At 35.9% G+C, this 25,022-nt stretch overlaps 1 protein-coding gene across 3 annotated transcripts; it reads left to right on the forward strand.

Moving 5' to 3' along the window:
* Window positions 1-2,344: 2,344 nt before the first annotated feature.
* Window positions 2,345-24,090, forward strand: LOC112025930 (uncharacterized). Of its 3 annotated transcripts, XM_065760696.1 has the most exons (24): window positions 2,345-2,702; window positions 2,778-2,858; window positions 3,590-3,727; window positions 4,401-4,511; window positions 4,607-4,657; window positions 5,129-5,229; window positions 6,763-6,856; window positions 7,777-7,908; window positions 7,993-8,253; window positions 8,375-8,453; window positions 8,592-8,680; window positions 9,366-9,449; window positions 10,432-10,506; window positions 10,629-10,676; window positions 15,094-15,189; window positions 15,850-16,079; window positions 17,175-20,707; window positions 20,824-20,903; window positions 21,089-21,169; window positions 22,245-22,316; window positions 22,396-22,492; window positions 22,604-22,658; window positions 23,626-23,754; window positions 23,859-24,090. In XM_065760696.1, exons 1-24 carry the CDS (start codon window positions 2,538-2,540, stop codon window positions 24,073-24,075), a joined length of 6,099 nt encoding a protein of 2,032 aa, XP_065616768.1. In that variant the 5' UTR covers window positions 2,345-2,537; the 3' UTR covers window positions 24,076-24,090. The 3 variants fall into 3 exon arrangements, with proteins under 3 accessions (XP_065616768.1, XP_065616769.1, XP_065616770.1); XM_065760697.1 differs by lacking the exons at window positions 2,345-2,702; window positions 2,778-2,858; window positions 3,590-3,727 and having other exon boundaries at window positions 4,399-4,511; window positions 4,600-4,657; XM_065760698.1 differs by lacking the exons at window positions 2,345-2,702; window positions 2,778-2,858; window positions 3,590-3,727; ... (3 more) ...; window positions 6,763-6,856; window positions 7,777-7,908 and having other exon boundaries at window positions 8,121-8,242.
* The last annotated feature ends 932 nt before the right edge of the window (window positions 24,091-25,022 follow it).

The following is a 25,022-nucleotide window of genomic DNA, read 5'->3' on the forward strand; positions in this document are numbered from 1 at the left end:
TTTGTAGCTTGGGTTCAAGAACACACTTCCTCTTGGTATGAACCGTCTTAAGCCAATCAATCCAAATAAAATTTTCATATTCACACAAATCCAAAAAACATTTACAAAAATCCTACACTTGAAAGTGCTCTACTCTAATTTCACAAAAATCCTTTTAGACGCTTTCAGTCATTCACAAAAATCATACACGACTTCAAAACCCAAACCCACCACACCTAGCAACACAAACACAGACCCATAATTCCGTCTGGAGAAAGACCATGCCGTGCTTATATGTTACGTATCAACGGAAACGACGCCCTCTATTGATCGCGAACCGTTCCCCTTTATCTTGAACGACAAGTGTCACTACCCTTCTAGTCCATATTGGGTCTGGTGGACGCGACTGGGTTTGGTTGTATCATGTTGCTCTCTCTACTTGCTATCGACCCTACTTCTTCTACTTTCCTTCCTCCCAGCTGAAACTTACTAACCCTCCCTCCTTGTCAGTGGGTGCTGGGTTTAGTTTGATTTGTGAGATGGTTACTGGGTTTGTGATCATTTTTGGGTTGAATTTTGCGGTGGGTGTGGTGGTTTCCCAAGTGGGTGCGGTGGTTTCTGGTGCATGGTGGATGGATGTGCTTCAACATGTTCGCAAATCGGAATTTATGGGTTGATTCTTTGGTCGATTTTTGTGGTCGTTCTCGCATTTCAAAATTTGTGGGTTGATTACTTGGTTTGGGTTAATTCTTCGATTGATTTTTATGGGTTGATTTGTTTGGTTTGGATTGATTTTTGTGTAGTTGGGTTTGTGTTTGTTATGGGTTGGGGAATGTTTAAGGGAATTTCAATTAATTTGGGTTTGAATTTTTTTTTTCTTTGGGACTGAATCTGGGTTTGTTGTTTGTTCCTCCAATTTGTTCTCATTGAAGTTCATGAGCAATGAAAAATCCTAACTTTTTTATTCTTGTTAATATTTGTTTTTGCCTGAAAAAGTGTTTTTCTAATCGCAAACGAAGAGGTGGGTTACGGAAGGCTAACGGAAGTAACCTTAAGTGGGCAAAGTGTAAAGTTTTAAATCACAAATAGGCAAAGTGTAAACGTGCCATACCACAGGTGGGTTTGCTGTAATTATTTCATTTTTTTTTTTTTTTTGGAATGATTGGCTCAAGACCATTCATACCAAGAGGAAGTATGTTCATGAACCTGGATTTACAATTTTTACAAATCTAATTTTAGATCTTATTTCTCTTACATATGTGTGTGTGTGTGTATATATATTTGTTTTGGGCTGAGAGAGACATAAAAATTGAGCAAAATGACATATTTACCGTTGTTTTTAACAGTGGTGGGATAATTGGAGACTAATAGAGGTAATCTCAGGTGGACAAAGTGTTAAGTTTGAATCACAGGTAGTCAAAGTGTAAATGGGCCAAATCACAAGTGGGTACTGTAATTTGCCCTATTACTTATTAGTGAGTGAAGTAGAAAAAAAAAAGGGAAAAGAATATCCTTTCATGAAAATATTTGGGCTTATAATGTTTAGTGTTAAATAAAAAATTGGTAGATATATATTATTTTCTTTTATTTTTATTTTTTTTAAAAGGAGAATATCTAGACTTCTTTGAGTATCTAATTATTCTCTCACATGTATCCATTCTTCTGTCCTACACATATCAGTGAACGTGGCCTCAAGATGTTGGCTAGTGGTTTTAAACCCTTAGGAATTACTAAGCCAATTTAGGTTTAGATATATTCAATAGGAAAAATAACTACAACAATAAATCAAAGTCAATAATCACGTCACCTAGGAGTGGCCTTTTCTTTCTTGCCACATTAGTGATGCACAAAAGAAAAAGAAAGGAAATATCATAAATACAAAGTTGTTTATGATACATAACCATACATGAGAAGGTGACTTAATGATAGAAAGCTCTCGTGACCCATCACCATGCAAGTCTGAGGTTGTAGGTTCAAGAAGCGGTACATTCATTTAAAGTTTGAGTGGTCCCATGTCATGCATGACAAGTTTTACATGGATCGAGGGAAGTGAACACACATGCAAAACATTAATGGTCGATTGCTAACAGAAATAACCAAACTGACTTAATATGAAAACAATTAATGGTCATATTGCTAACAGAAATAAACAAATTGACTTATATGAAAACAAAATCAAACTAACGGGTCCCAAAAAAAAAAAAAAAAGAATAAATTTTGAAATGTAATAAGTTAAAAATGAAAAAAATATTAAACTTTTAGGGTCAAAAGTGTACCTTAATCAAAACTATGTTGGGTCGAAAGGACATTGGAGGCTTTTACGACGTGTCGTATATGTATTTTAGTTGAACAACACAACATCGAGAAGAGAGAAAGAGGCGTCAGTGAACACAAAGAAGGAAAGTCTTTGTTTTTTCGCCAAATTCCACCATCGAAAGAAAGAAAGAGGCTCCGCTTCTGTTTTTTTCTTCTACTACTACAAGCTACAAAGTACAAACAGCAAACGCAGCAGTCTGAATTGAATTGAATTTCATCGATTAGAGAGATATTGAGTGACAATGGAGATAGAGTTGGAGTCGCGGGTTAAAGCTTTGCCCTACAAGGTAAAAGCCACCTCACGAGAGTCGCCGTCTCAGAAAGCCGGTCACGTCCTCGACTCCGACCTCCGCACCCACTGGTCCACCGCCACCAACACCAAAGAGTGGATCTTACTCGAACTCGACGTACCTTTTTCTCTCTCTTTCATTCACTCTCTCACACTTTGCGTATTTGCAAATCAATTTTGTTGTTTTTTGCAGGAACCTTGTTTATTATCGCATATTCGGATTTACAACAAGTCTGTACTCGAATGGGAAATTGCCGTTGGCTTGCGTTACAAGGTTAGCTGTAAATTATCTGCTTCAAATTCAATTCATTCACTTTTGTTTTTTGTTTTTTTTTTTTTGAAGCTTCATTTCATTAACACAATTGCTAAGGTTAGAGCTTCTGTGCTTGATTCTTTAAAAAAAAAATTTGGTAATTATTTTATAATTTACATTCGAAATGAGAACTTGACAGTACATTCATTTCATTTTCACTATCATTGTTTTGAATAGGACTGACTTAATACATTTTTCATATTTATATTGAATTGAGAAGTTGAGGACACATTCTTTATATTAGAAAGAAAAAAGAAATTGGAATACTGACACAACATGACACGAGACACGGCAACAAGCTAATTCTTGAAAAGTTAGGACACGTAACTGTAGGGATACCATAGTTAATTAAGTAATTAAAATTATATATATATATTTTATAGGCTATTTTATGTTTATTTATAAGTTTTCAACATAAATAACTAACAAAATCTTAAAAAACATATCTAAAATTAAAGGAATTATTTTCCAATAGATTTTTTTTTTTCTCCCAACATAATGTGGACACACATGCAGAAGTGTCCCCAGCTCAGACACACCAAGAGTTTGAAGTGTTTGTGATTCTTAGATTTTTTCTATCACTGTTTTTGAAACTTCTTTGGTACCAAATTTTAATGTTATATGAATTTGAGGGCTAAATTATGTGCCTTGATGCTGTATCAAGGAGTGATTTTTTTTATTCTTTTTACCAGCCAGAGACATTTGTGAAAGTTCGCCCACGTTGTGAAGCTCCTCGACGTGACATGGTGTACCCAATGAACTACACTCCATGTAGATATGTGCGGATATCTTGTCTACGGGGAAATCCCATAGCTATTTTCTTTATACAGGTAAGTTAGGACGATTGTTTCTGTCATTTATACTTTGGATTGCAGTAACAATCCGCTATAGGATTGTTTGGTGGTTTTTAACTTATCAGATTAGAATTTTCTAGTGATGCACTAGCCATCACCTGCTGTAAGACATACGATTGCTTAAAAGTTAGAAACTATATGCTGTCGTCATCCTTAAGAATCGAAGCTAAATTCTCCAGGTATTTACTGTGGGGAATTTGGGATGACACTAAACTAGTATTGGCTCGTGTTCAATTATTTTCTGCCTCAATTGTTCTTCTCTAATGATAAACTAAATATATCGAAATGCTCTTATATGCTTATTATTCTGTGAAGAATTATTGTTATTTCCTACATGCTTAGCTTCTTTTGGCAATATTTTGTAAACCATGATTACTCTTGTTGTTAAACTTTTATGTTGTCATCTTTGACACAAAGAAGTTATTTCCTACATGCTTTGTATCTTGGGGGAAATGTAGTAAAAATCTTGCTTTATTTTTTCTGTTGCTTTGTATAAAATGCTCACAATGGATGTTGACGGCTACCTTTTGATTATATAATGCTCTAATCTTTATCTAATCATGTAATTTACAAACTCTTGTGACACATAGTTTGGAGTTTGGTCTCAGTTTCCGGAACTAAAGTTACTTGTGTCATTTCTGTTTTGCAGCTAATTGGGGTTTCGGTTAATGGTCTTGAACCTGAGTTTCAACCAGTTGTTAATCACCTATTGCCACACATTATATCACACAAACAAGATGCCCAAGATATGCATCTTCAGGTGGATTCACCATTATTGCCATCTTTTATGTTTTGCTGTATACACTGTCTTGAATTATGATATTCTTTGCCAATCTGATGCCCATTAGTTTGTAGTTGCTTCAAGATGTGACAGACCGGCTGCTTGTGTTCCTTCCACAACTTGAGGTATAGATTTTTTTTTATAAGTAACTTGAGGTATAGATTTTATTTTATTTGTTATTTATTATTATTTTTTTTATAAGTAACTTGAGGTATAGATTTGTTGCACATTAGTTCAGGATCTATATCTTCTTTTCCTATTTCCCCTATTTTTTTGTCTTGTTTTGTTTTTTTTCTTTGTAATCAGTAAGTTACACACACTCAGTGGGTCTTGAGCCTATAACCTCACCCTCCATCCCATTATTATGGGAGAAGGAAGTTGTAGTTGAGCTATAGCTCCTTGGCGTAACCTCTGAAAAGTTACAATCTAAACATTAAAAGGGCTATGAACTCTAAAACTGAATGATAGCGGGGGCTGCCTAAAGCCTCCATCCCATCATACAGTGTTCTTTTTCTCTCTGTATTTTCTTTTTCCAATTCCACATTTTTTGCTTGTTGCTATCATATTGGTAACCTTTATGTTTTACAACTGTGCAGGCGGACCTTACAAGCTTTTCCGATGCTGCTGAACCTAGCTTACGCTTTCTTGCTATGCTTGCTGGTCCATTTTATCCAATACTTCACATTGTGAATGAAAGGTTAGTTTATGCTGCCTTATATATCCAACTTCATATTTTGTGTGGTTGTTTGTTGGTTTACGTGAACATTGTACTTTCTGTGCTTTGGCAATGGATTGAGAAATTTCACAAGTATAACATTAGAGTTACATACAATACCTGCTGATTCTCTGTCTTCTGTTATAATCCAACCATGGGTGTAAAATATTCTAAATTTGGTAGCTTTTCATGCTTCCAAAAGCTTAAATGGGTTTTATGTTTGACTACTTTAAACAACTACTAGATGATCTACTTTTTGAATGGGAAATGTGTGTGTGTGTGTTCTTTTTTGGGTAAATTGGGAATAACATTAGAAACTAAACGACAGAGTTTGGAATAGAACGGTTCTTTCTTGGTACATACCATTCAAGTCCAACAGCAACAAAAAGGAAACAAGTGGGTGTTGTGAATACTACACAAAATCTTCTTTCTGGGTTATTCCTTATCTTTCTAGTGCAACTGCACCTCAGTTAGCTTCCCTGTAAATATGCTTGACCCGAGTCTGAGGAATGGTGCCCAACTGGTCCTTACAATCACCACAAGAGAGTGCAAAAGTCTGTTAGCAGAGAAATGTATACCAATCCTACCCAATACAGCTTTTGCATATACATCAATATCAATGGCTTTTAATTTAAGTTTTTTTGCAAGCAGAAACCCATCTCTTAGTGCGTAAAGCTTGGCTATGACACTAGTAGTGCACCCCATGGACCTAGAAAAGCCCCTGACCCAGTTTCCTTTTGAGTTGTGAATGATGCATCACCACCAGCTGCTACAAGCTGATTAAATCAAATGCTAGTTTTGGCTGTACCTCTTTTTAGGTTGCTAGAGAAGGTATTACTCATCAAGAGGGTTGCTTTGTTTGGTATTACTATTTCCTTGATAGGAAGCATTTCGCTCTTGTTTAGCAGTTAAGCAGATAAGCATCCCATTTTATTTGTTGTATATTTTTACTGGATTCATTGCTTTTGCTGCTCGAAAATTCTTGTTGTGAATACTACAGCAATAAAAAACAATATTATGCTCTATATTCTACTTAAATTTGGCCGGAAAATATGCTTGCGGGATACTGAATGACTAATAGACAATGGGCAAAAAAGGTTTACGATTTATGTCTTTAATTATTGGGTGGCCCAAATACCATCATAAAGTGGGTGAATGCTACTCTTCCCAATCCTTCTGAATATTTATTTTCCTTGCTTGTCTCCCCACCTGCAATTTGCATAGAGGAAATATTATAAAAATTGGGCTCCTTGTGGCTGCTGGTACTGGACATATCATGGTTGGACCCTTCCTGTTGAACTGTGTATAGTAGTAGTATACTTTGTTTATGAGCTACTTCCTTCATTGCCACAACTTTGATTTTGTTCTGAAGCAGTTGCCCTTGGTATTGAATTCTCTATCACTCTCCATTGCCATTCTATGATTTGGGGGTTGCAGTATTTTTTTTTTTTTTTGGTATATAATGTTTACCTTGCCATACTCAACTAATTTTGAGGTATTGGATTGAGACTGCAGATCAACTGGAAAGTCTTTCAGCAATATTTCAGACTCTGAAGGCTCTAAGAACTCTCAGCTGTCATCAGCCTTAACTGTTTCCTCTAACTTTGAGGTAACATTGGTGCCCTCTCTGTAATTCTTGGTTCCTTGACATTTGATTTGACACGCTTCCTAATAAATAAGTGCCACCACAAAATTGGTTCTCAGCGCCTGCCCCCAAAATCTTGTGTGATTGGTAGGAAGCCCGACTCTACATATGATATTAGAACATCATTTGTTTATTTTTTCTTTTGTTCTTTATCCAAACTAATAATTGTTTTTGCTTTAGTTGTCATCCATTGAAAGAGGAAACCTATGTTTAAAAAAAAAAAAAAAAAAAATCTTAGTTTTTCTCTTGTTAACTATCTGTGGCTCTCCATAATTTGCCCTGTCAGCTCTTGATTTAATATCCACGCTCAAAGGGATTTAATATATCTGAAACTTGTGCCACATGGTTTTATCTCTCTCTCTCTCTCTCTTCCTTATTAAAGGTTTGTTGCTATTTTTTTCTTAACTCTTTTATTTTTAACTTTTCAAGAGGCATGTGATATTAATGGACTATGGGAAAACTGTATCCTACATTATCTAATACTGTGTTTGGTTCAAAAATTTGCCTTTTGCAACTTTCTGAAAATTTTTCTTTTTAGTTTCTGCTGCAAGTCATAAAAGCAAAAGTGTGCTCAGTGACTCCAGAAAATATTGCCTGAAACTTTCTCACAAATCTTAGCTAAAACAATCAAGATAGGCAAGGAGAAGAAAGGGTTGAAAATTTTGGCATTAATTTGGACGAAGATTCATGTAGACACCTCAATAAGTTGGGATCAAGTTGTGGTTGAGAGATTATGAAGCTTTTGATATTATTTTTAGCTTTTAAAAGAACTAATTTTCTTCTTTCTGTATAAATGAAAATATTTTTCTTCTTTCTGTAACTAAAAGCTACTTTCTTATTTCTATGCCCTTTTTCTTTTAAAGTCATACTCTTTTCACCTGCAGCCTCGGAGGTCACGCAGCACATCACCTTTTGTCTTTTCCACATCCAGTTCAATTGTGTTTCGTCCAGATTCGATTTTTGTTCTGCTGAGAAAGGCATATAAAGATTCTGATCTGGGAACTGTTTGCAGAACGGTAATTCATCTGTCTCTACCCATTGTTGGTCAGTTGTCAGCCTGTAAATGCTAATCTGGATATACATATGCCCATATATTTCAGGCTTCCAGAATTCTGCAGAAATTCATAGAGCCTGTTATAGTGCAAGAAGCATCAACCTCTCCTAATGATGTAACCTCTGATCCGGATGAGACATCGAAATCCGAATTATCTAATCCAGTTCCTATAGTTGATTACTCAAACTTGTTTGGTGAAGAATTTGGTATTCCTGATGATCAATGGGACACCAGCTATCTCAACATCCTAGATTTAGGGGCAGTGGAAGAAGGGATCTTACATGTTCTTTATGCTTGTGCGTCACAGGTTGATTACTGTAAAAGGGGCATAAAAACTCCTTAAGCACCTGTTGAATTTTGTGCTGCCTGTTTTTGTTTGTTGGGATTTTGATTCATCACTTTACATAATAACTTCTCATCTTTTGCAGCCTATCCTTTGCAGCAAATTGGCAGAGAGAACTTCTGACTTCTGGTCCGCATTACCACTTGTACAAGCATTGCTACCAGGTTAAGTATCATGTAACAGAAAATTTTAAAATTATATTTCATCTTTTTAGCAGCAAGTATGTTCTACATTTTCGAGAATATCATGGTCATTCTTGACTCATAAATATTTGACATGTATTTTCACTTGCCAATCTGTAGCACTTCGTCCTATTGTGAGCAGTCCTGATGTTGTTGATGATACTTTTTCTCAATGGAAGCAACCTACTGTGCAACAAGCACTATCTCAGGTCAGACATAATGTTTAGGTTTTTTTCTTTGGCCAAAATACATGGTTGGTCCTTTCTATGTTCTTCTTGCATAGAGTAGCCTTTCGTTTATATAACAATCTTACTTATCAAAAAAAAAAAAAAATACACAGTTGGTCCTTAAAGTTTACATGTTCAGCCTTTTGTCCCTATTGTTCAAATGCCCAACTTTTAGTCCCTATAGTTTCAAAAATGAGTGCTATTGGTTACTCTGTCTAATTCGGTTAATTTTATAGCATATGTGGGTAATGGAACAATGAGGTGGCATTTTTTTAATGGTGTGGCAGCTTTGCTTTATTAAAAAATTGCAGTGGAAGTATGAGTTTCATTGATTTGTGTGTATACAAAATTCATGGTTGGAAAGTGAGTTTCAGTGAGTTGCCTCAGTGTGTAATTTTTTAATAAAAATAAGCTGACACGTCATTAAAAAGGAGCTAACTCATTGCTGTATTAGCCACATATGCATTAAAATAAACGGAACTAGACGAATGGGCCAATAGCACTTTTTTTAAACTTTAGGGACTAAAATTGGTCATTTGAAACATAAAGGACTAAAAATTTTCAACATGTAAACTTTAAGGACTGACAGTATATTTTGACTTTTTTTTTTGGCAATGATTTTTGTTTAGATTTTATATCCCACTTACATGGTGGTTATATTTTGCAGATTGTGTCAACGTCGGCATCATCATTATACCGCCCACTTCTTCATGCCTGTGCTGGCTATTTGTCATCATTTTCACCATCACATGTTAGTTGGTTCATTTCAATTAGTTCAGTAGCAATTTATGCTCTCCTTCATCTAAACACAATTTTTTGTCATGTCTTTCATCCTGTAGACCATCTATGGAGAGAGAATATTGAATCAGTAATATTGATTCTTGCACTTTTAGAGCTCGACAACATATAAAAGTGATATAAAAATTAAAAAAAAAAAATCTACAGAAATTTCCAATTTCAGTATCAGACTGGTGGATGTGGTCATGATTCAATTTGTTAGGTCAAATTACGATGGGTTTGATTGGAGTAATGGAGGGGAATATTTGTCTATACCAGGAGATGACTAATTGTTATTATTATTCATTCAGGAATAATTGTATGATGATGTTTCATTCTAATATTATGAGTGAACTAAAAAATAAACATATGGTGCTCCTACATACTATGCTTATGCACACACCTTAAACAATTTTTGTTTTCCCCTATAAAAGTTTACTTGCAATAGTGCAAGAATGCCAATGAGCTCAATTGGCATTTTCTCCCCTTGCAAGTTCTAGGCGTAGGGTGAGGTCATGGGTTCAAGACTCACTGGGTGTGTAATTTACCAATAAAAAAGGGTGCAAGAATGTGATATCTGAGAGTAAATACAATTATCATACAAAATTATTTGTTTGGTTTTGGTACTTGAAGGAAGCACACAGCAAGATATGAACTCGCCATCTCACCCGCAACCTAGGAAGTGCGTTAGGTCTAAAGGCCATTACCTTTTACTGAGTATGTTACATTCTAGCATCCCATTCATCAATCTAAATAGATACTTCCGCTTCTAAAATGTCATATTTGAAAAATATATTGTTCATCTTACATGGGTAATGAGTACTTGGTTTGGAACAATTTAAGTTGGCTGGCGTAAATATGTAATCCTTTCTTCTAAGCATATTAACATTTATTTCTAAGGGTATGAGCTTCACTTTTTCTCTCACTAACAAGCTGCTTTAACCTCAACTCTACAGGCAAAGGCTGCATGTGTTCTGATTGATCTGTGTGCTAGTGTGCTTTCACCTTGGATGGCTCAGGCGATTGCGAAGGTTAGTCTGGGTCAGTGGTTTTGAGTTTTGCGCTATACCATTGATGTGACACTGTTGGTTTACTGTCATTTGTACTTTATTTATTTTTGCTTATCTCAGCTTTGAGGCTGATTTTGATACAGGTTGATTTGGCTGTGGAGCTTGTAGAGGATCTTTTGGGTACAATCCAGGTATGTTCATTGGTTGTGTGCACCAATTATTGTGTTATATTTGATATTCAATTTCTGTAACTTTTGAGATATGTGTGATTCATCTTTATAATTATGGTGAATGGAATTTCTTCTTTCCTCTTTCTTTAATGTTTAGATCTTTGTAATTCATGGGTTGACTGCATGCTATTATTATTGTTATTTGACTTATTCCTTCCCTGTGACAGTCACTTAGTAGCTTTCCTATGTATCTGGTTGGGATAGCTTATTTTCTTGTCTTTTTTAGTTTAAAAGATAAGTTGGGTTAAAGTATAGCTTTATTTAGAAAAAAGTAATGTTGTAAAATGTTTTGCCTAGTCAAATAAGGGATGTAAGCTGGAAAAAATCTTAGCCAAATGAACACTTTGACAATATCATTTTCTTCATCTACCTTGTATGTTTATTATTAGAAAATCTTTTTGTTTTTTTTTCTTATTAAAAAAAATTTTGATTCGTTTTGTAGTTATTATTTTTAGTTGAATTGTTTGTAGGTTAATTGCTTTTAATTTAATTTATGCATGTTTTCAAACATTTTGATGATTGTTACTTATTTTTAAGACCTAAAATAAACATAAAATATGCCAAAAATATATAAAATATACCTAAAAATATATTAATTAATTAATGGCCATGTCCTTGATGTGTCATGTTATAGTTTTTAAAGATTTACTAAGTCATATCAATATCATAATGTTCCCGTTTCTGTGCCTCCTACACACACATTGGCTAGGTTAAAGTTATAATGAATGTAAATTTTAACTATTACTCTCTCCGTCCCATTTTTTTTGTCCTCTATTCCATTTTGAGATGTCCCAAAATATTGTCCTGTTTCTAAAAATAAAAGTCATTAATTTACTAATGTTCCTATCATACCCTTATTAATTTATTAATTTAATTTTTTAATAAATTTTTTTAAGGATAATTTTGGAAACTTATACATTTTTAAAAGGTAGACAAGACAATAAATGATGTTCCCTTAAAAAGTTTGACTTTTCAAACAGGACAAAAAATTTGGGATGGAGGGAGTATTATTATCACGCGAAACATCTTTTTATTGACTAAATATTTCTTCAAATTGGACCATTGGATTATATATTTTTTCCATATCTCCTGTTCTTGTTAAATGAGCTCGTTAAATGAGTGTAGCTGAAATGAGAATGCGACAATAGATAAGCGGAAATACACAGAAAGATAGGACTCGAAATGAGGAAATTTGCTTAAAGATGGGGGTATCCCTTATTGATGAAATGAGGAGAGAGTGTCATTTGTGATGGTTTGGTCATGTTCAAAGGAGAGCAATTAATGAATCAATAAAAAAGATTGAGTTGATCGAAGTTGAGGGATTGAAAAAAGGTAGTGGAAGGTTAAAAATAACATTAGTATTAGTAATAAAGAGGGAAACTTCAATTAGGGAACTAACAGAGACTATGACTTCAGATAGAATAGAATGAAGGAAAAGAATACATATGGCCGACCTTGACTAACTTATTGAGAATTCATAGCCAATCCCATAAAATTTGGGATCGAGGTTTTGTTGTTTTTGTGCTCCTTAAATATCAAGATGATCGGATTTTAAGAACCATGTCAGTATGCCACAAAAACTGTTCAAATTTTAGATTTTATGTTTTTACAATTACTAAGAATTTCATTGAAAGAAAATGGGCGAAACTAAAGTACACAGGAAGTATACAAGAGCTACAACACATACCCAGATGGAACAAGGAGTGTTAAAAACAAAGAACTGATTGAGGGTTCAGTCAAGCCCAGTCACGATAATAACATGGGCCTACCTCAAGATCAACTAAAGGTTGGGGAAGTTATTTCGGCCCATGATAACTGTGAAATCCAAATGGGTTTGGGACATCTAGTTATACTGTTTGTTGCCCAAAGTAGTTGGGAACGAGGAGAATCCTCAAAGGCAGCAGCGTCACAGTCATGCATTAGAGTCTTATCTCCTCAGCAATGTTCTTTGAGTCAATCGAAGCAATCGAGTAGAGTGATTGTCTCAGCTAGGTGTTTGGTGTTTGGGTTGAGATCGGATTTGGTGGGAATTACCCGGGAGTATACTTGCTCGTTGATGTCACTGGATCGGGCGATTCTATGGACTGATTCAATCTTCTATACTGTTAGGGAGTTGATGGGTCGGATGAGAGTGACGAAATCAGCGGTGGTAGGTGATAGCATGGAGTTACAGGCTTCGGGGTTGGAGGCGCAGACAAAAAGGGGTAAGTTAGAGCTGGTGGTGTCACCGCCGATGCTAAATTTGGGCTTGGATCTACCTGGTGCTGAATGGGCTGGGCTGGGGGAAGTTGAAGAGTGTGGAGAGGGAAGTCCTATGCTGCGTACACCTTTAAACACAGTCAATCCATTTTTGCAGGACAATGCTACTGGAATTTTGGAGATTGATGAAGGCAGATTGGAGGCATCCCGATGGGTTAAATAAAGAATCCGTGGGTTCAGTTAATTGGTTGGGTTATCTGTGTACAGACATGAGCAACTATGTATTACTTTGTTACTTAAAATTGAGCAGGAATTGGAGGCAGCTAGGGTGTGGAAAAGGGGGGCTGCTGGTGCTAGTAAAGTGAATACTACAAAAGTGAAAGGTGCCCGGGAATTGCGGAATTTGGTTACTTAGGTTAATTATGAGGAAAAGTAGTTTTAGTTGTTGTGCCTTAATTTGGGAGTTCATAGTTTTTATTGAAGCCGAAAATTATTTCCTGGAATGTTCGGGGTTTGAATAATCCTGAAAAGCATTTGGTAGTGAAGAATCTTCTTAGGGACTGGAAGTGTGATGTAGTTTGTTTGTTAGAGACTAAATTGGGAGCGATGGGCAGATCTGTGGTTGGTAGCTTGTGGAATTGTCCTTATTTGGACTGGGTTGCTTTGGATGCTGATCATACGTCTGGTGGGATTCTGGTTATGTGGGATAGGAGGGTTTTGGAAAAAGTGGAAGATATGGCGGAGGGTGGTAGATGGCTTTGAACGGGCATGTTCAGGGGTCTATGGGCTGAATGCAGATAGTACAGATGCCAATACCTTCCAATTTTCATAACATCCTGTCATCCCCTGCCCTTATAGGGATATTGGGATATATAAGATCTAAGAAAGAACTGTCTGCGTCTAATTTCCAATCATGAAAACTTCCATGAAACCTCATATTCCAGATCCAACCCTCCCCTCCTACCTGAAGTCCAGGACTGAATAAACAGAAGCATTCTGATCAAAAGAGCAAGCAAACAAAGTGGTATAAAACTCCTTCAGATACTGACTCCCACACCACACATCATGCGAAAAACTGTAGACAAAAGACAATGGCCATCCCCAACCTCAAAAGACACAAAATGCTGAAAAATTCTCCCAACCTGTCCTAATACTCCTCCACAAGTTGCACCCATGAGAACCCCTAACTAAACCTGAAGTCTAACCACCCCATTCCTCCCCATATTTTGTGGCCATGACCCTTCTCCACAGATGAGTTACTTTATTCCCAAACTGCCATAACCACTTACCCAAGAGGGTGTTATTAAAACTCCCTACTCTCCTGATCCCCAACCCACAATAGAACACAGTGTGTCCCAAGCCACCATAGAACACACTGTTATTAAAACACCCTATTTATCTGAGGCACCCCACCAAAAATTCCCCTGTAATCTCTCCAACTGATTAGCCACACTAGTTGGAAGACTCAAAAGCGAACTCTTCAAAAGAGTCTGTCTCCTACAATTCAAATAAAGAATGAATCTGTTGATTGGATAGTAAATGATATTGGATTAAAATACACTTATCAAAAAAAAAAAAATGTAAATGATATTGGTTTAATATGAATTATAGTATGCATGATTAGCTTGTAGAGAATGTGGGATACAGTCATGGGATTGACAAATTATAAATGTAGTGTTGGTGTAACTTGAACCTAACTCTATCTATCTTGAACCTGACTATATGTATATTTATAAGAGCTACCCCCCACCCGAAAAAGAAAAAGAAAAAGAAAAAGAAAAGGTCACATTTAGACAATTCTGGTTATCTGTCTAGAGCATTTAAGAAGTATCATTGTTGTACACAAATATGATATGAATATGGCTCCCTTGCAGGAGTATCTGTGCCACTTGGATGGAAGAGTTAATCATGTTCTTACTCTGATATCTGTAATAGAATAAAAAATTAAAGATGATAGGCATTGGTATCTCACTCATATGTTCACTAACCCTTTAGCCATCAAGTGTAAGTATCAAATATCAGCTGTATTTATTTTTGTATGTGCACGTGTTAAATCATGTTGGATGCAGTCATTGGTGTTGCTTATATAATATTGGACTTGCTGGCAGCCGTCTTTTTATTTGATTGATTAGATTTATGGTAAAAAATTGACTTCTTGTTGTTCTAATACGTTTGTTAGGGTTCCCGACATTCCCTTACTCGTGCTCGGGCTGCCTTAAAGTACGTTGTTCTGGCTCTCTCCGGTCACATGGATGATGTACTACCGAAGTATAAGGTACTGTGTCATGTTTGGAGTTTTTTATCAACCCTCAAATAATAATTTTGCTTTGGTATTTTCATATTGTATGTTGGTATGTAGTTTTTTGATAAATAAATAAATTCATTTTAAAAAGCCCAAAGTAAAGCGTTATCCCAGTACATGGGATGGCCAATGAGCTATAGCTCAAACAGTATTTCCTCCTCCCATAATAATGGGATGGAGGGCAAGGTCAAGGGTTTAAGACCCACTAGGTGCATGTATCATAGTACAAGAGATGTATACAAAGGAAAAGCCAAAAAGAAAAAAAAAAAGAAAAAATCAAATTGAAAAAAGGTTAACATCTAAAATATATAATTCATCTACAAGTCCATGAAGGTAAACATGGAGAAATTGATGGGACTTTATAGTGCACTCTAATGTCTTGAGAAAAACAAACTTGGGCTATGGCATGAGTATATAGTGCTGCGCATTTGGACTGAATGTTTTGACAAAAAACCTTCAGTGTCTGGTTGGCAATCAGCTGTGCTTAGGATATTGCTGCTAGATTTGTTGGCTTTTGGTAGCTTTACAGCTAAGAACCTCCTATGTAGTGGGCATATATGGTTAGAATTGTATAGATTTAGCTTTCTTTAAGTGTCAATTTTTTTCTTAACTTCTTGTCTGTGGTTCTTTCAGGAAGTCAAGCACAGGATTCTTTTTCTTGTGGAGATGCTAGAGCCTTTTCTTGATCCTGCAATAGCCACGTCAAAAAGCGCAATAGCTTTTGGAGATCTATCTTCCTCTTTTCCTGAAAAGCAGGAAACCACTTGTGTGACTGCCCTCAATGTCATCCGTACAGCAGTAAGAAAGCCGGCTGTTCTTCCTTCTTTGGAATCTGAATGGAGGCATGGCTCAGTTGCTCCTAGGTAATACACATCTGTATTGTTTGTTGTAAGAATATTTTGATTGGACATCAGTTGGTATTACATGCCCGTCATCTGTACAGCACTAAGAATATTTTTGTTTAGGATTACCTTTTATAAGTTATGAATAATTTTATTGATCACTTAAAAGAGCACAACAAATCATGGGAACTGTTCAAATATTCTATACTTAACTCTTCCATAAAATGACTTAGATGTAAAAAGAATCTAAAAAAATCTTCTAGATTAGATGGTCTACACTCCTCTAAAAACAACCACTGGAATAAAGGAGCTGACAAACATGAATTTGGTTCTCATGACTGACAATTCCTGTCCCTTACAGCTTCTTCTGTTTCTCTCCTTCCACAAGGGCCAAATTAGAATGACTGCACTAAATTCTTTTTTTTTTGATAAGTAATAGAATTTTATTAAAAGAAAAAAAGCCACCCAGTACACAAGACGTACTTAGAATGCATGACTACACTAAATTCCAAATTCTATATTTGAAAGAACCATGCTTATCAATTTTTTTTAAAGGACCTTGTCTCCTCCAATGTTGAAGCAACATCTGCACTCATTTATTGCATCACCTATCTAACATCAAACAACACAAAGACAAATGCCTACGACTCAGTGGCAAACTGGCAATTGGACAGTGTAGTAACAAAGGATTTGTGATCTCACCATTATCTGCCATGACCCATGAGATTTTTTGTGTTCTCACCACTAAGATTATCTGCCATGAGAATGTTTTTCAAAGATGCAATCCATACAAGGAATGCTACCTTTGTTGGCGTCTTCACTTTCCATACAGCCTTCGAAGGAAAAGCCAAACTAGTGTTCCCTCTCAAGACCTCATAGTATGAACATTGGTTTAGGATGTGTGAAATTTAGAGTAGAGATAGTGTATATTACACCACTATGACTCAATAGTGCACACCTCTGGTTATTTTGTCTGTGGATGTGGGACTTTCATCCTTTGTTATTATTGTCTAACATCATTAAGAATTTTTGTGGGTTTCACTATTATGTGAGCTTCACCAGTATTCTCTTACTTATATCTTTGGTTTGGCAATGGATGAAAATTTCTTCATGCAGCGTACTTCTATCAATATTGGAACCTCACATGCAGTTACCTCCTGAAATTGATCTTTGCAAGTATCCTATATCTAAACCACTTGATCCTGAATCTTCAAATGTATCCCCTCTTTCTTCTGTCCCTTGGCAAGTAGGAGCTTCTTCAAAATCAAATACCCAAGATGACTATGATGGAAAGACAGATTTTTCTGATACAGCTGTGAAGATTGATGTTTCTGAAGAAGTCAATCTATTTTTTGCCCCTCCAGAACTTCGGAGCATAGCAATGACAAATATTACTAGTGGTCCAGATGAGAATAGCCCTGTTTCTATCCATGGGGATCTCAGCTCAGAACCAAAACAGTTGACCGAGAAAAGTGTTACTCACCAGTTTCATATTGACTTAGTGTTAGATGCAGGTTTCACTGCTGAATACTATAATATGCAAGCAGATTATTTTCAGCTAATTAACTATCGAGATTGTGAGCTGAGAGCTTCTGAGTTTCAGCGTTTGGCTTTAGATTTACACTCTCAAAGTGAGATTACAGTTGAGGGTCATGATGCTGCTATAGATGCTTTACTCTTAGCAGCAGAGTGTTATGTAAATCCCTTTTTTATGTTGTCTTTTAAAGCCAGTCCAAAATTTATGGACCAGATGAACAATAACAGGACTAGAATTCCCCAACATCATGAAATTTCAGAAGTGAGGAGTTCTGAAAAGAGTAAAAGAGATCTAGAAACAATTGCTCATCTTGAAAAGAGAAGAGACAAAATTGTTCTTCAATTACTGCTTGAAGCTGCTGAATTAGACAAGAATTATCAGAACAAAATTTCATTTGGGGGACAGTGTCCTTACTACTCTGAAGGATTTGAAGAGCAAGTTATCAAGTTGTCACCTCTTGATATGCAATCTGCAGATGCTGTCACCTTGGTTAGGCAAAATCAAGCTCTGTTGTGCAATTTTCTGATTGAACGGTTGCGGAGAGAGCAACACTCAATGCATGAAATTCTTATGCAAAGTCTTGTTTTTTTGTTGTATTCAGCCACTAAGCTATACTGTGCGCCTGAACATGTGATTGATATTATATTAGGATCTGCTGAGCACTTAAATAGGACACTAACATCTCTTTACTATCAGCATAAAGAAGGCAATTTACACTTGGAGCCTGAGAAAATACATGGGATACAACGAAGGTGGATGCTGCTTCAAAGATTGGTAATTGCTTCAAGTGGTGATGATGAAGGAAAAGACTTTGAAATCAATATCAACAGTGGTATTCGTTATGGAAATTTAGTTCCACCTTCAGCCTGGATGCAGAAAATATCCACATTTTCACGGTCTGCATTCCCACTGGTTAGGTTTCTTGGTTGGATGGCAGTATCTCGTAATGCGAAAAAGTATATGAAGGACCGTCTTTTTCTTGCTTCTGATATGTCACAGCTGACATATTTACTGTCAATATTTACAGATGATCTAGCCATAGTAGATAATGTTGTTAATCGAAAGCATGAAGATGTGAGGATTGAAGAGTTGGGGGGCAAAAATATGCCTTCGGTTAAAAGAGGATTTGCTAATGAACAGGATGGGGATCAATCTTTCCGTGTCATCTATCCTGATCTCAGTAAGTTCTTTCCTAAGATGAAAAAGCAATTTGAAGCATTTGGGGAGATCATTTTGGAGGCAGTAGGCTTGCAGCTGAGATCTCTTTCTTCGAGTATGGTGCCTGATGTCTTGTGTTGGTTTGCTGAGTTGTGTTCCTGGCCATTTTCTCATTGGGACCAAATTGCTTCTGAAAATAGTTCTGATAATTGGAAAGGTTATGTTGCAAAGAATGCAAAAGCTGTCATTCTTTATGTGCTAGAAGCCTTTGTACTTGAGCACATGGAAGCAATGGTGCCTGAGATGCCTAGAGTAGTGCAGGTGCTAGTATCACTTTGTGGAGCTGCATACTGTGATGTGTCATTTCTTGACTCTGTACTGCATTTGTTGAAGCCACTAATTTCATATTCTTTAAGCAAAATATCTGATGAGGAAAGATTGTTGGTTGATGATTCATGTCTTAATTTTGAGTCGTTATGCTTTGATGAGCTTTTTAACAATATTAGACAAAAGAATGAGAATCAAAATAGTTCTGCAGATAAAGTTTACAGCCGAGCATTAACTATCTTTATTTTGGCTTCTGTCTTTTGTGATTTGTCCATTCAACGTAAAAGGGAAATGTTGCAGTCCCTAATATTTTGGGCTGAGTTTACTGCTTTTGAACCAACAACTTCTTTTCATGACTATCTATCTGCATTCCAGAGTGTAATGGAAAATTGCAAAGCTCTGTTAGTTCAAAATTTAAGAGCCTTTGGTGCTATCCCACTTCAGTTTCCCCCCTTCACTGATGTGTGCAGTGGTGCACTCTCTGGTAATAGCTTGGAATCACAATCATGGTTTCTCAATGATGTCTGCAATAGCACATGTCCAAATAAGGTTTCTCAGAATTTAGAAAATAATAATTCTGATGCTTCTATTGTCAATGAAAAGGTCTATCAGTTATCAGCTGAGGAAGTAGCAGAATTTTCTAAAGACTTAGAGGCTCTCATTGTGAAGCTTAACCCTACTGTTGAGCTCTGTTGGACTCTTCACCATCAACTTGCTAAGAAGCTATCTATTGCATTGGCAGAGTGTTTAATGTACTCAAGATGCTTATCTTCGATTGCACGTGATGTCCATAATGCTGAAGAGGATGACAGTGAAAATCCTTCATCATGTAAGTCAGTTGACCAGTTTCCAGTTCATTGGAGGATTGGTCTTGAAGGACTAGCTGAAATCATGATGATGCTCCAAGAAAACCGTTGCTGGGAAGTTGCATCTTTGATGCTTGATTGTCTAGTTGGAGTTCCACACTGTTTTCCCTTGGATAGTGTGATTGGTTTGATTTGTTCTGCAATCAAAAACATTTCTTGCAGTGCACCAAAAATTTCATGGCGCTTACAAACTGATAAATGGCTGTTGATTTTACTTGGAAGAGGTATTCATACCCTTCATGAAAGTGCGGCTCATTTGGTTGATTTGTTCTGTGCAATGCTAGGTCATTCCGAACCTGAGCAACGGTTTATAGCACTTCGCCACATGGGAAAACTTGTTGGCCAAGATGTGAATGGACGGACAGCTATACAACCTTCTACACTTTGCAATAATTTAGTTTCACCTGGCTTACTTATTTCTGTTCCCGAGTCTATTCTATCTCATCTGGTTTCTAGTACATGGGATTCAGTTGCTGTTCTGGCATCATCTGACACATCGTTATCTTTAAGGACTTGTGCAATGGCACTTCTCGTAGATTATATCCCATTTGCAGAGCGTCACCAGTTACAATCATTTCTTGCAGCAGCTGATAGTATTTATGGTTTGGGGAAGCTTGCACATCCAGCATGTGAGGGCCCATTACTGCAACTATCATTAGCACTAATTGCTGGTGCTTGCCTTTACTCTCCAGCTGAAGATATTTCTTTGATTCCTCCAGATGTTTGGAGAAATATTGAGACCTTAGGCTTGTCGAAAACTGGTATTCTGCTTTGTTATCATATGTATTTAAATCAAATTAAGTATATAATACAAATCTAGAAATGTTGAGAGCATGCGTTCGAGTGACTTTTGTTTTGTTTAATTTTCCTTCTGTAGACAGTGGGCTGGGGGATCTAGAGAAGAAGGCTTGCCAAGTCTTGTGTAGATTGAGAAATGAAGGGGATGAAGCTAAAGAGGTATGTAGTAGGATGCAGCCAAAGCTGTCATATATATTTGAACTGCACATTACTGTATAATATTTCAATTTCTTATGAAGTGTATGTGTGTGTGATTTCTTACCATCTTTTCTCATAATGAAAGCACTGAATCTGTTATTTCTTAACATTGCATTGGTTTAATAAACCAACATTTTATAATCCAGGTCTTGAAAGAAGTGCTCTCTTCAAATCCTACAAGACAATCCGACCCAGATTTTAAGAGTACCCGTGAATCAATTCTTCAGGTAAGAAAAATTACAAAGGGTGTGTAGTGAATTTCTCTTGCAAATATTGATATTTATCAATTTCACTGTAGTTCTGTTTGCTTTTGGAAATCTTGCTAAATATTGGTGGTAGGATTGTTGGAGAAATTTCTTGTTACTCATGTAGTTGTCTTCTTCAAGTTCTTTACAAGCGTCTGATATTATTATCAGTACTTTTTACTTAAGGATAAGGCCTAACCCTGAGCATTGCCTTGTGTTTTAGGTGTGGGCTTGATATAATGACCAAAATAGCCATCCACACACACACACACATATATGCGAGGATTATGTCTCTGTCTATGTGTATTATACACTGATATAATAGGCTTGAACCATTGTTTGATTTTTTTTACTTACTCTTTAACTGTTGGTGTTTATATTTTATTCTACACAGTTTTAAAAATTGGATTGGACAAAGAACTGAAAAAGGTAGTGGTTTCTGGTTTCTAGGTCTCACTGGGGTCTAACTGGTGGTTGACCTGGTGACAGTAAATAATTTAATGATTAATTATTTAATAATGCAGATAAAGTTAATAAATATATAATAACTAATAATAGTTTAAGTATCCAAAAATAATATTAAATTTTTTATGCTCTTACTTTTTAAACATATAAAAAAGAATATTTGTATGAATTAGTAAGGTCATAATTTTTTTAATAAAGAATTTTACCTCAAAACTTATAATTTTCTCTAAATTGTATGAAATAATATAAAGATAGCTTCAAAATGGGAGATTATGCTAAAGCTTCATATTTTATGTCAGAAATCTTTTAGTAAATTGTGGAGATTTTATCTATTTATATAATTTGGAGTTATCCATATTAATTTTAATAGTTTCAGGAAATGTATGATTTTTTATGTAAATTATTATATTTTTTTTAGAATAAGCCAACTCTGATCCTTTGTTTTGTGACTCTACCTTATGTGATTAAACGCTGGGATTTTTTTCCCTTTCCCTTTGAATGGGTGTTTTTACGTGCTGTCTTGTCGCAATAAGTTCTCACCCTATATCCTTCTCATGTTGTTGCTCATTTTTTATTAATGTATTTGTAACAGGTTCTTGCAAATCTAACTTCTGTTCAGTCGTACTTTGATATCTTCTCCAAAAAAATTGACCAAGAGGTTATGGTAAGCCTGGGTGACTACTAATGCTGTCTGTTACTTCCAAGCTTCTGTATGCTCAATTTATAATTTAATTATGTTGTAGGAACTAGAGGAGGCTGAAATGGAATTGGACATCCTTCAAAAAGATCATTTACTGCAAGAAGATTCCAAAGATAGGCATCAGATTCCTTCTCTAGCCTGTAATCATTTCTACTCCTAGCATTGTCATCTATATCTCATTGGCTGCTTAAGAATTTTACCTGTTATGTTAATATTTTTCCTGAGTTTATCTACTGTGCAACATTTTCCAGCTCCTACAAAAGATGATACCCGCCTTCGTCAAATCAAGGACTGCATTCATTCCCTGTAAGTACTAATTTTACTTTATGCTGTACTTTTGCAACATGTGAAATTCATTGTAACTTTTGTCAACTGATTCAGTTAGAAGGAAAGAAAGTGATTCATTAATATTAACTCTTTTTTTCTGAGGCAAAAATATATGTTTGGTCCTCGAAATTTTGGTCAAGTTTTTGTTAAGTCTCCTTGAAAATTTTAAAACAAGCCAAATTAGTCCTTCTGTTTATTCTCGGTTATAATTCTTGCTTATGTGGCTAATTGAGTGCCATAATGGTGTTGACAAAGGACAATTAGGCAAGCCACATGAAATGCATGAGAGTATACAAGAGATGCATGAGATTATTTATTTGTTTATTTTTTTTGAAGATATCTTTGTCTCATTAGTTAGTTAATCTTCCATTTTTATTGTTCGTGCTTGAATGGATTTTCTTTTTAAAATGGTGGTAGGCTGGTAGCCATGGTGACTTGCTCATCTAGGTAGCCTCTAGACAGATACTACTAGGTCATTTAATAACATACACTTTTCTTGTAGCGTCTTCATTTGCTTCTGTTCAAATCTTCAGCCTCTAGGTTTATTTTTAAACACTTTTAATGAAAGTAATTGTTTAATAATTACTGTCAAATGGTAATAATGAGTAATTTTGTATTCAATATTCCTTAAGATTTTAAGCACAACCCACCCCCCCGCGGGGCCACTGCTGTGCCAAAAAAAAGTGGACATTCCAGTAACACTTACTACCATTATTGGTACTTGTTCATACAAATAAATGTGACACTGTGTACAGTTTTTCAAACATACCGATGCCTGTGGAGCTCATCTCTTTTAGTCGTCTTTATTGCTTGGAAATAACTAAATTTCACAAGTTACTAGAATCAAATTTTATGTGTGAAATCAGTGCTAACTCTGCTGAATGTAGTAGGCCTTGTATTATGTAGGTTCTAAATTTAATTTTTCTATCCTTTTTGTAATTTTCAGAGAGAGAACTAAACTCCGAGAGGGTGTAGTAGCCCGCAGGCAAAAGAAACTTATTATGAGAAGTGCCCGTCAGAAATACTTGGAAGAGGCAGCTTTACGCGAAGCAGAACTTCTACAAGACCTTGATAGGTTTAACTCTATCAGTGGCTTATCTTTTATTCTTGAGTGCAATCTTTTTTTGATTGATCGAAGTTGGCGATTTTAAACTAACAGCTGTCATTTTCATGTATCAGGGAGAGGGCAGCTGAAGCAGAGAAGGAGATTGAAAGACAGCGTTTGCTAGAACTTGAGCGTGCTAAAACTAAGGAACTGCGCCACAATCTTGATATGGAGAAGGAGAGGCAAACACAGGTACCCTTCCCACCTTCTCTCAATTTATTGGTTTTCCATCAACTCTGTTGCGCTTTTTCACCAACTTCGTATGTTTCATACCAGAATATGATGTCCTAGACCTATCTGAATGTTGGTTGTAACTATGTGCCTGAGATGACTCTTTCTAATATTTTTATTGTTAATACATTTTTTTTTTTTTTCTAAACGCCCCTTTTTTCCTATAGAGGTTGAAGCCTGGTTGGTTGCATGCTTGTAGGTATTGCTACATCTACATAGTTGTGTGTTTGTGCAATTCTTTTTTCCGAAGTTCAAGTGAATGTATTCTGGTATTTAAAGTATCCTTCATGCAAACAAATAACTGTGCAATGCATATGTTTACATTAGTTGGTCTGACGGTTTTTTATATATGGAATCTCCTGCTAGGATGAGATCCATTTCCACTTATTTTTCTTGGTTCTCTTTGTCCATTTGGCTTCTACTTGAGCCTAGCTTTTGTTGAGGTCATTAACTTGGTCACAGGTAAGTTCACTAAGAGCAAAACAAGGTGGTTAGATGATGCAGTAACTTCATGCCTTAGAGTGTATTGAGCTTATTAGCTGTTAGTTAGTTACAATCTGTTAGAGCAGATAATATCTTATAACAAAAATAGTTAGTAGTTAGTTAGCAAATATCCATGTGATGATTAGTTGGAGTCTATGGCAGTCGAGCTAGCAATTATGAATAAGCCAAGAGATGTATAGATTACTTAGTTTTTAGATGAGAATATAGATTTTAGCCTAAGAGCTAGTTTCTAAGAGAGTTCTCTTAAAGAGTTGATTTCTCATTCTTGTGCTTCTAAGCAACTTAGCCTTTTGCTTCATTTCAATTCCTTCTTGCTTTAGATTTGTTTTCATCTCTAGAAGGCTGTGACATGAATAAGAACCATGTGGAGCTCTGTTACTGGTTCTTGGCATTTCTTAAAGCATCTCGATTAGGCTGTCCAAACCTATTTCTGGAGAGCAAACACACAAAATACAAGCTTCAACAACCCCTTTAAACTCTAAATATTTTTCTAGTGTTGCTAC

The sequence above is a fragment of the Quercus suber genome, unplaced genomic scaffold, assembly GCF_002906115.3.
Source record: "Quercus suber isolate HL8 unplaced genomic scaffold, Cork oak 2.0 scaffold_378, whole genome shotgun sequence".
Classification (NCBI taxonomy): Eukaryota; Viridiplantae; Streptophyta; class Magnoliopsida; order Fagales; family Fagaceae; genus Quercus; species Quercus suber.

Excerpts from the sequence above, each read along its gene's own strand:
- LOC112025930 (XM_065760696.1), top strand. The coding sequence starts at position 2,538 with ATGGAGATAGAGTTGGAGTCGCGGGTTAAAGCTTTGCCCTACAAGGTA. Across the intron at positions 16,080-17,174 it reads CATGGCTCAGTTGCTCCTAG|CGTACTTCTATCAATATTGG; the intron begins GTAATACACATC and ends TTCTTCATGCAG. Across the intron at positions 20,708-20,823 it reads CTTAGGCTTGTCGAAAACTG|ACAGTGGGCTGGGGGATCTA; the intron begins GTATTCTGCTTT and ends TTCCTTCTGTAG.